The sequence below is a fragment of the Sminthopsis crassicaudata genome, chromosome 5 (assembly GCF_048593235.1).
Source record: "Sminthopsis crassicaudata isolate SCR6 chromosome 5, ASM4859323v1, whole genome shotgun sequence".
Taxonomy (NCBI): domain Eukaryota; kingdom Metazoa; phylum Chordata; class Mammalia; order Dasyuromorphia; family Dasyuridae; genus Sminthopsis; species Sminthopsis crassicaudata.
The window spans coordinates 66,337,117-66,349,887 of NC_133621.1; the positions used below are offsets into that span (position 1 = coordinate 66,337,117).

The 12,771-nt window shown below is 37.2% G+C and overlaps 1 protein-coding gene across 17 annotated transcripts in view; it reads left to right on the forward strand.

The window, feature by feature from the left end:
- SVIL (supervillin) overlaps positions 1-12,771 on the forward strand; it is a 247,505-nt gene that overhangs the window by 139,888 nt on the left and 94,846 nt on the right. For all 17 annotated transcript variants that reach the window (XM_074267041.1, XM_074267042.1, XM_074267034.1 and 14 more), the window contains 3 exons: positions 6,388-6,445; positions 6,560-6,711; positions 9,178-9,847. In XM_074267041.1, coding sequence (XP_074123142.1) covers positions 6,438-6,445; positions 6,560-6,711; positions 9,178-9,847 — 830 coding nt within the window. In that variant the 5' untranslated portion in view covers positions 6,388-6,437. The remainder of the gene's footprint in view (positions 1-6,387; positions 6,446-6,559; positions 6,712-9,177; positions 9,848-12,771) is intronic.

Sequence of the window (12,771 nt, forward strand, 5' to 3'; positions counted from 1 at the left end):
CTGTAGAAGAATTGGAAAAAAACTTGATAGTCAAAAATCTTTTAATTGGAAATTTGGGAATCGACCCTCTCTGATCCTCATAATAATATAGAAGGGGAAGATTGCAGGCTGAGCAAGTGATTTTGTGAGAAATGGTAGAAATGAAAGTTCTCTGACTCCAAATGCAGCAGTGGATAAAGTGCCAGACATGAAGTCAGGTGATATGGGTTTGTCCATAATGAGCATCTATCTCTCTTTCTTGATACCTGATGATATTTATATCACTTAATCTCTGAGCTCTAGTTTCCTCATCTGTAAAGAGAAGGGCTTGGGCTGGTTTGTAATGTCCCTTCCAATTCTGAATCTGTGTTCCTAATACAACAAGCAATTGCTGTAGTCACTTGCCATAGTCTTGTAGAATTTTGAAAAGGTCAGGAGAGAAATTTGTCTTCCTTTCCATTGATTAAATGGGTTATTTCATTTTAAGATTGAATATAAACATGCCCACTCATTTTTTTGTAAAGCAAGTTTTTCCCTCTCAAGTTTTGATATATAATCAAAATCAAGAAAGTCAGGAACAGAAGGTACAGGGAGGCAGATTTAGGCTTTGTGTAAGAAGACAATTTCTAACAATTAGCATCCTAATTATAGGAAGATTGGATGGCTTTAGGAAATAGTGGGTTTTCCTCTCATTGCAGATCTTCAAGCCAAGGCTAGGTGAATGCCTGCAAGTACAGGTTAGCATGAGTAATCCTTGAGGATGTTTCCAAAACTAAGATTCTGGGTTTCTGATGGGGAAGAGGGAACCGCCTCCTACTTGAGTTCTTTGTAATACTGCCAATTGCTAGTTTCTCTCCATTTGGAAATAACTTTATATTATTCTCTCTCTCTCTCTCTCTTTTTTTAAATAAACCTTTTTATTTCTATTTTCAAAACATATGCACGGACAATATTGACTCTTGCATAGCCTTGTGTTTCAGATTTTCTCCTCCTTCTCCCCATCTCCTCCCCTAGATGGCAAACAATTCAATATACGCTTTATATTATTCTCAACATATTTTAAATTTTCTTATCTATTTTTGAGTCATGGCCCTCAGACAACTAACTATATTATGCAGTGGGTGGTGTGCTTGGCTCACAATCAGAAGATCTAAGTTCCAGCCTGGCCCTAGACACTCAATTAACTTCTTGTCCACCTCCATTTCTTCAACTATAAAATGGGAATAATAAAAACACCTATCTCTGAGGATTATTGTAGGATTTAATGTTTGTAAAAGATTTATTTAGCACACAGTAAACATATTCCCTTTCCCACCTTGGTAGAATGTCATTGATCAACAAGTTATTATTGTTATTATTATTATTATTATTATTATTATTATTATTATTATTATTATTATTATTATTATTATTAATGGCATAATAATATGCCATTAGCCAGAATTGTGTAGTAGTGAACAAGGAGCTGACCTTGGAGATAGGAAAATCTGAGTTTGGGCCATGTCTTTGATTCATACTGGCTGTGTGACTTTGGATAATTCACTTAAATTCTTAGCTTCTTTGGCAAATCTCTGAGATCCAGAACAGTGGGGTGCAAAACTACTTTGGTGGTAAGAACATTTTCACCTGAATTTCCTTTGCCAATAAAATGCCTGATCTGACTAGTCCCAGTACTTTTGTACCCAAAATGAAGCCGTCCCTCTCCTATAAGTGACTATCTTAGACTACAAGGGACTATCTCATTTTTTATCTTTGAAAGCTGTTTGGCCTAACACATAATAATTGTTTAATTTTTGTTTGAAATCCAAAATAAATATTGAGAAATTTTGTGAAAAAAACAAACTTGACTCTAATGAGTAGACATGAGAAGATCCTCCTAGCCTCTTCCAGAGAGCAGTGAGAGTCCATGGGGGTGGAACACAGAATACATGGAATAGCAGGGTTTTGTTTTGTTTTTCAAAGTATTGATCATTTTTATCAGATTTTTTTTTTCTTTTCTTCCTTTGTTCTTTTTAAAATTCTTATAAGAAATTGTTCTTGCAGGGGCAAATATAAGAAATATAAAAACAAAAGATACAATAAAAACCTCTTTGTTATAAAAAAAGTTTTTAATTGAGTGGAATTGATTTCTCTATTACTACTGCCATTTACGTTAAAAACAACCTTTGGGCTTCATTTGAGGGGAGCATCCTTTTACATCAGTTTGTTTCAAAGCATTTTAGAACAGCTGGAAAATGAAAGCCGCTGGACCTTTTAAGCAGACACCTGCCAAGGTTTGAATGTGATATTACTCTCTCTTTTATCTTCAACCATTTAAGTATGTTGTTATGAAGAGCCTGGCACTATGTTATAGATAAGTAGCTTTGGAACACAAATGTTATTTAAGATTTAAATTAAATTTAAGATTCCAGTATTCACGAACCCTGTTACTGTAGGCTTCTTTATAAATCTAAATCAAACCCAAACAATAAGGAATTTATATCCAAAAGGTTACTCCTTGACAGAGTGGCAGATGGTAGCCATAAATAGATCATCTATGTTTTTATCTTTTTTTAAAAAGGAAATAAACAATAGGAATAAAACAGTTTTTAAAACCAGGAACAGTTGTTTCTTGCTGCCTGATTTTAACTTCTCAACAACCTGATCAGCCAAGCTCAAGTGGTGGGCCTGATAGTATCAGCAGTGATAATTAGAGAAATCAGTTCCTTTCAGCTCATTCTTCTACATATGGACCTTGATTTAAGCAAACTTGAAGATGTGCAAAATTCACGAGAAGTTGCCCCACAAAAGACTTTTTCGTTTTTAACAAATTCAAGATAGGATCCCTTTTAAAAGCACACTCATTTATTATACCAACCTGAGGTAAAAATTATATGATTATATCATTAATAATGTTTTATTACTACCATTACTATCAACAAGGGTTCTATTCACATTTATATAGATCTTCCAAGCTCTTTGCTCATAATTAAAGTTTAAGAGATAGAAAAGATAAGAGTTCTAGATTTGTAGTCAGAAGAATCAAGTTCAATGATTAACTCTGTGACCCTGGCCAGATCTCATAGCCTCAGTTTTCTTATCTATAGATATAGGTAGATTGACGTTGTCTAGGGAATTGCAAACCAGCATAGATCAAAGCTTACATTGTTATCAATAGAAAGCATTGTTTTATTTATATTTTTAAAAAGCAAAGCTTCACAACATGAACTGCCCTAAAGTTGAACTATTTGGCACTAAATTTTTCTGTAATACTACACAGTAAAATATATTTTACATCCGTAATTGTCCATTATTATCTTATATTATATTATATTCAAACCATGTTTATCAATAGTGGGAAAAAGTCCATGAGTAGCCCTTGAATTCCAGCCTGGGAGAGATGGGGAGAACCAGTTGTAGCATTTTTTAAAAAATTACTCCTTACCATGTTCTGCTTTAGTTTTAAAGCAATCTAATTAAGATCATATGGTTTTGTTATTTTGGCCTTTCAAAATAATAGTTTGTTTTCAAATTACCAGCCATTAAATTTTTTGCCAGCCTTAATCCTACATGCAATAGCCAAAAGTCCCTTCTCTGTGGAAAAAACACCACAATGCCAAATTGTGCCCTTTTCCCCTAATTGAGAACATAAACAGTATATTTATGAGAAAACACTCCTTTCCTTCAACTACTCCAGTTCCTAGGAAGGTAAATAAAAAATGATCCTTTTTGTTAACTAGCTTACTAAAGAATGACCAATTCAATCAAAGTCTTGGGTATTTTTTTTTTTTTTGAGTCTTATATATTTGTGTATACAGTCTGAAAGTATCATATAATGTGGGGAATGTATGGGGGAGGATGTGTGGGTGTATTTAGGGAAATGCTGATTTCTAAAAATGAGTACCTACAAATAAAGAGCAAAATGAAAATGGAAAATCCTATATATTCTATAAAATCTTTCCCAGGGCTTTTATTCCTCAAGATTTATGATTGTGTCAGGGTTCACTCACTCTCTCTTTTTTTTTTTTTCTTCCCTTCTCTCTCTCTCTCTCTCTCTCTCTCTCTCTCTCTCTCTCTCTCTCTCTCTCTCTCTCTCTCTCTCTCTCTCTCTCTCTCTCTCTTCTCTCTCTCTCTCTCTCTCTCTCTCTCTCTCTCTCTCTCTCTCTCTCTTTCTCTTTCTCTCTCTCTCTCTCTCTCTCTCTCTCTCTCTCTCTCTCTCTCTCTCTCTCCTTAATCTCTTGTGACAGCCATTACATTTAACATTAAAGAGCTTTCCAAATTTAAGATGCCTTAGATATATATCCATCTTTATAAACCAAACATGAATAACACTTCACTCCACTGAATTTGGCCATTTCCTGGATAATTTAGATAATAGTTTGGACGAACCTCTCGATGTACATTGAATTAATATAGTATCAGTATTTGAGTTACTAATGTTCAATAATTACATGGCCACATTACAAGCTGGCTAATTAGGAAATACTTTGGAGACCTAGATCCTGGCAAGATAAAGCTGGAGCTTATCTATCAAGGTCCAAGAGTGATTCCAGGGGTATAGTCCAATTTAATAGTAGAGAGGAGGTAGACACAAGGGTGTGGACAAAGACCACATGGCATGGAGATGGGCAGGCATAAAATAAATTTGAAAAGGGTTGGAGATGTTTGATTGTGAAGGGCCTTGAAGAATAGTCAAAGATAGAAATAAAGGTTAATATTCTTCCTTGTGACAGTATGGCTAGAGGTATTTGATAGCCATTCTGCTATGCGTGAGTACTTACTAAAGAGACAATATGACATCTTAGAGCATTCAATTTATAATACAAAAAAATTGGGTTTGCCTCTGGCTCTTACCTGTGTGATCCTGAAAAAGTCACTTCAGCTCCCGGCCATTTCTGCACCATGAGATCTCTTCCCAAGCCCTCATCACTACCTCCTTCTTATTGTAAAATCAGACTTCCTGAAACCTCTTTGGGCCTTGTTAGATGAGTTTCAACCTTATTTTGTGGGGAACCACCCCCAAAGTACTTTCTAGCCATCTCTATATTTTGTCTTAATGGCTGACCCACTCCTGATTTCTAGCTCCTCCATGTTGTCTCCCTTTTCCCACCTTAGAAAATAAGCTTCTTGAGGGAAGTAGTTGTCTTGCTTGTTTGCAGTAGAATGATTAGTAAGTGTCATATCTACCTATACATCTGTTCTATCTCTACATCCATTCTATCTATCCATTGTCCTACTTTTCTATCTATTCTATCTATCCATTGTCTATCTTTCCATCTATCCATTCTATTTATCCACTGTCTACCTCTCCATCCAATCTGTCTCTTTATTGTTTTGTCTCTCCATCTATTCTCTTTCCATTCTGTCTATATATTTATCTATCTCAAGTTATTCCCCTCCTAACATATTGTTCGGTACCAAATGTACTATTTTGTCTACTATTATCTTTATCTGCAATATTTTATTTAAACCTCAACTTAAATGATATTTCTTCCATGAAACCCTCACTGAGCCCTTTCCAAGATGGATATAATCTTTCTCTCGCATATAGTATTTTGTTTTGTAACCCTTTAATGTACTTGTCAAGTAATATTGTGTATATGAGTCATTGGTATGTATTCATTCTCCTTCTATTATACTGTAAGCACCAAAAAGAACTATTTATCTCATCTAAACTTTTATTCCATCCCAATGCTAAATACAGTACTCTTTACACAATAGGCATTTGCATTGTATTGATTGAATGATTGAATGAATGAATGCCAAAGAGAGTCCACAAACATTTATAAATATCTGAAACCTCAGAAGTAGAGCTACAAATGAGAAAAATATCTGCCCTCAAGGAACTTCTAATCTATTGTGGGAAAAACCACACAGAAAAGGAAGCTAAAAGGAGAGGGAGGGGACAGGTGGGGTTGGCGAGGCTGTGAGAAGGTACCTGATGTGAGAATAGCGTGGTGATGTAGTCAGGAAGGTACCAGAGCAGTATGACATGGTGAGAAATGAGATGTTCTGACCAGGTTTTCCAACTTTAAAGGAGTTTTTGGAGTTCATAGCTCCATCCTCAAATCAGAGGGCAGAGGGTCATGATAATGTAGAGAATCAAGGCTGAGTGGATGATAATAGCTGGTAATCACTGCATCTTCTGCACTAAATCTTAAGCACTTTCACCAGGTATAGGAGCTGCTTGGGAGAAGGCAATCACCAGGCTGTCCAATGGGGGTGAACCAAACCAGGTCCAAAAACTTCTATTCTGATGAGCAGTGGAGTCAGGCGTATGACTGCTGCACTTCCATCTAAAGCAAGATTTCTCCTCCCCAAATGGTTAAACCTCTGCTCTAATATAATAATGAGTCACCCTAATCTCAACACATCTCCTGTAATCAGTAAGGGTTAAAGACTGATCTTAGTTGTATTTTCTGTTTTTAGTTGCAGAACTAAGAAAACTCTTTGAGCCAAAGAGAAAAGAAGTTTTAGAAATGAAGAGGTAAGACTTTGTGGGATTTTAATGAGGAGATAGAATATCTGGGCATGGGTTTACTCCCTCCTCGTTGTATGCTACTTATTATGCTTTTTGTGTATGTATGTGTGTTTTTCACAGAAAAGAACGAATTGCCAGACGCTTGGAAGGAATTGAAAATGATTCGCAGCCCATACTCTTGCAGAGCTGTACAGGATTAGTTACCCACCGATTACTAGAAGAAGATACTCCCCGATATACGCGAGCTACAGACCCCTATAGCCCCCATATTGGTAAGCATTGGCTGTCTATCGGATCAATCAACTCATCTCCTTCTGATGCTATTAAGGAATGAGGTGCTTTGTTTTAAGTGTGCTTCTAAGACAAATAAAGCTCACCCCCTGTAGCTAACAAAATTGTTTAAAAAAAAATTTTTTATCCAGTTTTAAACAAAATCTAAGAGTTATCATAGGATCAATTATGAGAGGAAAATATTTCTAGCCAAGACACTGTCACACTAGACACATTACCCATCAGTAAAATGAGGGGGTTGGATGATATAGCCTCTAAGGTAATCCTGTGACTTGAGTTTGAAGAAAACTTACGGGTTTCCTAATTTAATGTCCTCATTGTATAGAAAAAACTAGAGCCAGACAGCTTAAGTGATTGACCTAAGATCACACAGGGAAAAAAAAGCATAGAAATGATTAAATCCAGGCTTATGTAGGGATTCAAGACTCCATGTTTGACACTCTTTCCCCTAATTTCTTTTATAACTTCTTCACTTGATGATGCTGAACTTTCTTAGTGACTCATGCCATCTTTATGAACACTAGGCACTGACCTTTCCATAATAGAGTGACCATCTTTTCAGCACAGAGAGGTGGAAAGGACCTTAGAAATCTTGTTTCAAACTCACCTCCTCCCCCTACTTTCACATGCTGCTGATATTTCCATAATTAATTAGTGCAGAGCCAGGATTGATTCATCCAGCTCTCCATCCACTGTATCACACTAAGTCACAAACATGACCTTCCTTCTCTACTCCCCTTCTGCTACCCTCCAAGGGAATGTGGCTGGGGACCGGACAGCTAATTGCCTTCAGACTGTCACATGGGGAATCTGCTGTTTATAAGCTTGGGGCTTCTTTTCTCTTTTTTCTTCCCTCACATATTCTACAGCTCTAGTTTTTCTTGCTGTTTCTGGAAGCTTCTGATCTATTGTGGATTAGGAATTCTGTAACCTCAGAATCTGTGGAACTCAGAGGAGGTCTGAGGGTCTCTCCTATGAGAAAAATGAAAGATTTCCTTTTTTCTCTTTTTCCCTTTTTCCTTTTTCTTCCCCTTTCCTTCCCTTCCCCTTTCCTTCCCTTCCTTCCTTCCTTCCTTCCTTCCTTCCTTCCTTCCTTCCTTCCTTCCTTCCTTCCTTCCTTGCTTCCTTCCTTCCCTCCCTCCCTCCCTCCCTCCCTCCCTCCCTCTTATCAGTATCTCACACAGTTGGTAAGTATTAGGCCGTATTTGAATTCATGACTTTGAAGCTGATGCCCTATGCTTGTACCATCTAGCTGCCCTAGATATGTCCATTAAAATTTTTTATTCTTAGTCTTATAAAAAATAAAGACATTTTGATTAAAAATTCTAAAAAGTTAATTTGTTGATTCAGAATAGAAATTTTACTCAAAAATAAAACCTCATTTTCTCTCTTGTGACTGGAATATTCAACCCACAGACATTGTATGTAGTAGACTTTTAATGTCTACAGCATTTTCATGTTTATTAGACATTTAAATGGTGAAACATATCTTACCAAATCTTCCTTCCCTATTGCCATGTGTCACATGTTTTTATTTTTCTTCATGTCTGCCTTCCTCTTTAAAATCTCCTTGATCTCTTCATGAGTTGTAAATCAGGATATAGGAGTGAGGGGGTGAGGATCTGGAGAGGGTAGAAATGTTCCAGGAGCATGAGCTCATTCTTTTCTCTTCCTTGAAATTCTGACCATTATCCTGAAAGCATCCCCACTGAACTTGTAATGCATATGTAATGATGGGAAAGAAGATAACTGGCAATTATGTGGCACTTGAACATTTTCTTACCATTTCACATCTATGTTCTCATTTGGTCCTTTCAAAAACCCTCCAAGGTTGGCTCTCCAGATGTTATTGACCTTGATTCCTAGAGGAGGAAACTGAGGCTTAGAAAAATAAAATCCTTTGTCTCCATAAGTCACCCAGCTAATGAGTTCAGGGGCAGGATTCAGGTTTCAGTTTTTCCTGGTTTCACATTCAGCGCTCTCTCCATGACACCATTCAGCCTATCTCTAGGTGCAAGAAACCTTTCAGGAGTTTGTACTTTTGGAGTGGTACATGGAAGCCAAAATGAGATAGGTAGGATTTAGGACTTAAAGAGATCTTTGAGGTCATGTGTTCCAATTTTTACAATTATTTTTTTTACAAGTAAGGAAACTGAGGTGCAGACACATGTGATGGTCTCAAGAGCACAGAAGTAGGGTTCTAATCAGGTTCTCTTTATTTTCCATTCACTGTTCTTTCACACACAGCATAGTTTTGATCCGTTGGAGTCTTTACCTGAAAATTCTTGGGTCTACAAGAGTACAGTGTTTTATCTAAATCTGTACAAATGAACAAGCTGGTATTTCCTCACACAGGACTATGAGCTTGTATTGTACATAGTAATTTTTTTAATGGCCTCTTGCCCATGGATTTTTTATCATTTTTATGTTATGTGTCAACCTTATAGGTCGATCCAATGAAGAGGAGGAAACTTCAGATTCTTCTGTAGAGAAGCAACCTCGATCCCGATATTGCATAGAAACTACAGCCCTCAATACAGAGTCATCCTACAGCCCAGTGATGATGGACACCCAGGGACTGGACTCCAAAGCTGAGAGAATAGCCAGATATAAGGCTGAAAGGAGGAGACAGCTTGCTGAAAAGTATGGCCTGACTCTGGATTCCGATGCAGACTCTGAATATCTGTCACGTTATACTAAGACCAGGAAGGATCCTGATGTTGAGAGGAGGGGAGGTAAAAGTGAGAAGCAGGAGGAGGAGAGCAAAGACTTGACTTACCATTATTCTAGGACTGAGACCGTGGAGCCCAGGAGCACCACAGCTGAATCCAAGGACTATGCCTTTCATGGGAATGATGGGGTTCTTGATAAGGAGGCACTGTTGAATGTGGAAAACCACAGAAGAGCCCAAGAATTGAGTGCGATTGGCCAGATCCGTGACTTGCCACCTGCAACTGATGGTTCCCCCTCCTTTTCCTTTTCTGGACGAGAATCCTCATTCAGTGACGTGCCAAGGTCTCCCAAGCAGACCCGCAGAGTATCCCTTTCTTCACCTAAGCAGCCAGCATCACCAAGTCATTCACTTACTGACTCATTACACGGTGATTCCAGACCGAGGTAAGCACACAACTCCATGTCTTACAACAGCCACTTTTTTTTTTTTTTATATGACTTGATTAGTGCTTCTTTTTTGTCTTTTGATTCAAGAATTTGTTCATTGATAATATTTTAAAATAGTATCACTGTGTCCTAAAAAAGTCTTAATGTAGAGAAAGAGAAGTATTACCTTTTATTCTGGAATAATAAGGAAATAACAGGTTTGAACAAGTCTTTAGAAGAATGTCTTATTATGGACCCTATCAGAACAATATCACTTTTCCTAAAGTTTCCTTTCTTAAATTCTCTTCTCTCCCCGTTTTTGGAAGGGAGAGAAAGGGATTGGAAATATGTGATTTTTCCTAGGAGTTGTAAGAAGAGGATACCTTATTACTCTAATCATTCTCATGTAGGTCAGAAGTAAGGTTTCAGGTTTCTTTTCTTACGTCCACCAAAACAAGACAAAATCTTTGAGCTTAGATTTTGTAATTTAGACTGTATCTTATTCTGATATCTCCCTGTGGGTATGGATGGTGATAATAGGTTTTCTAAGGAAAGACCAGCTGAGTATAAGGCCAGTGATGTTTGTTTTCCAAAGACAAGCTTAGTTAAATTCAGACTCATAACCAGGTTTTCTGCTATGGTGATACTCGAAGTCGATCCAAAAAATCTTTAAAGAGTTAGGATCTGCGTGGGGGAAGGAATCACGCAGCACAAAGAAATTAGAGGTTGTTTTATTGAAGAAGGTTTGGTCTTCTGTGGAATGGGTGCAGTTTAGATTCCCTACAGGATTGGATCATTCACTAGCAGGCCAATGGGAGAATTCTAGTTACTAGAGAAACGACTGAAGCAACTCCTCCATAACTGGTAAAGATCAGCTCCTGCCACATTACTTCATGATGGGTATCTGTTCCCTGTTTCCATCTTCCTCCTATCTCCCACATAAACAAACCTCAATGTAAAGGAACAGTTGTGATCTAGAGCCAATCGGCATACTAATGAGTCAGGTGGCAAAAGGAGCGAACTGAGTGGGAACACAGTTGTGCGACTGCACACACTCAAACGAGGCAGATGGATTTGTTATATTTTTATAGTAGTCATTGTCTTTTATAATGCCATTCTTCATTCTCAGCATCTTTAAAATCAACAGTTGTAGCAGAGAAATCCTGTGAGAGCCATGAAGAGGTCCTAAAGTTCCAAGTTTTTATTTCTGTGACTTGGAGATCCAGTGTACAAGCCTACCTTAATTGGAACATTCTGAAAGACAAAATACATTGGGGAAATGCAGCTTTTTTAGTAGTCTAATAGTAACTGGAATAAGTTTCATTATTGGACTCTGGTATTCTCAGATTTCCTTTTTAGCTGGTTCTGTTTTTTCACTTTCCAAGATTTCCCTTGCTTTTGTTATTCCAACAGTATTTCTTGACACAAGCTATTTGTTTTGCTTTTCTCAGCTGTGTTTTTAATACACACACACATATACATATACATGTAAAACAGAAGGCTTGGCATTTAAATAGTTTGTGCTGGGATATGTTTGAATGAGGAAAAAGAAATTGCATGATGATGAAGTTTACTGAAGGTCCACTAGGACCTCATGGTATGGAGAGCATTTCCTGTGGTGGTCCCTGATTGAAAAACCCTACTATGTAGGAGGGAAAGCAACAAGTATGGTCATTTCTTGTGAAATAGGCTAAAACAGAGACCTCGAAGGTAGTATAAGAAAACTGGCATTAAAATACAGATTTTAGCCTAGAAATGGGGATTTGAAGTTTTATTTTTCATTGAAGATGAGAGTTTCTTGAGTGAGTGGTGAGTGTATTTAAAGCTTATTTTTTTAATCATCCTCTTTTGAGATGTGATATAATTAGTCATTAAGTTTTTCTAAGGTATATTTTTCATTTCATCTGTGTAGTAGCTTCCAGGACCAGGCGGTAAGGGGTCAAACTGATCCCAGCACAGACAGATTGTTACAGCCTGTTTGAGGCAATCCCTAATTGGCAACAAAACGTGCCAAAGATAGTAATAGTAAGAAATGAAGTTTACCGAGTTAGATGCATGTCCTTCATCTCTTGTTTGCTATTCTAAAAGGAAAAAACTGAAGAATCAGGTTGGGATTTTAGTGAGCTTTTACTCAGCACATTAAATTTTAAGTGCTAGGAGTGCTGTAGAAAGCAAAATTGTCATATTACATATTTTCCAGTAAAGGATTAGTCTTTCCATGGGAAATTTGCATTACATCACAGAGATGGAAAAAAAAAATGTGCTTGGTCTAGTTATTGTCTAGCAAAGCAAATTCTTCACATGTCACATTAAATGATATAGGGAAATGGATTACAGAATTTGTCTCAGGAGGAAAGACTGGAGATGATGCTCTTAGGTTAAATTCAGTTGTTTTCCAATCAGGTTCCACTCTTTGTGGCCCGATTTGGGGTTCTCTTGGCAAGACACTAGAATGGATTTCCTTCTCCATCTCAGTTTGCAAATGAGGAAAAACTGATCAAGTGAGATAATAATTGCAATGCGCTTAGCACAGAGTCTGGCACATAGGAAGCATTCTATAAATGTTGACTATTATTAAATCCTGGTGTCAAAAAATATTCCTGGTTCTGTGACTTGAAATCTTAGAATTCTTGACAGGTAAAGGGATTCGCTCCAGACCACATGGCTGCTATAAGTCACAATGTCGGAATCTTACTGCTCTGTGTGACTCACTCAAAGATACTCCATGTTGCCTTTAACCTTCAGAAAATAAATGAGGTCTAATTTCTGTGAATTGAGTTTTCACTTCAAAGGGTTTTCATCATATGACAGTGCTGAATTCTTGGATTTTTTTTTTTTCCTTTTTGAGAGTCATCTAGTTCATTACATGTGGTCCTTGTGATGAAGAATATTTTTTAATGCAACAAGCAGAGAACAGTAAAACACATTCTTCATCTTAAAAC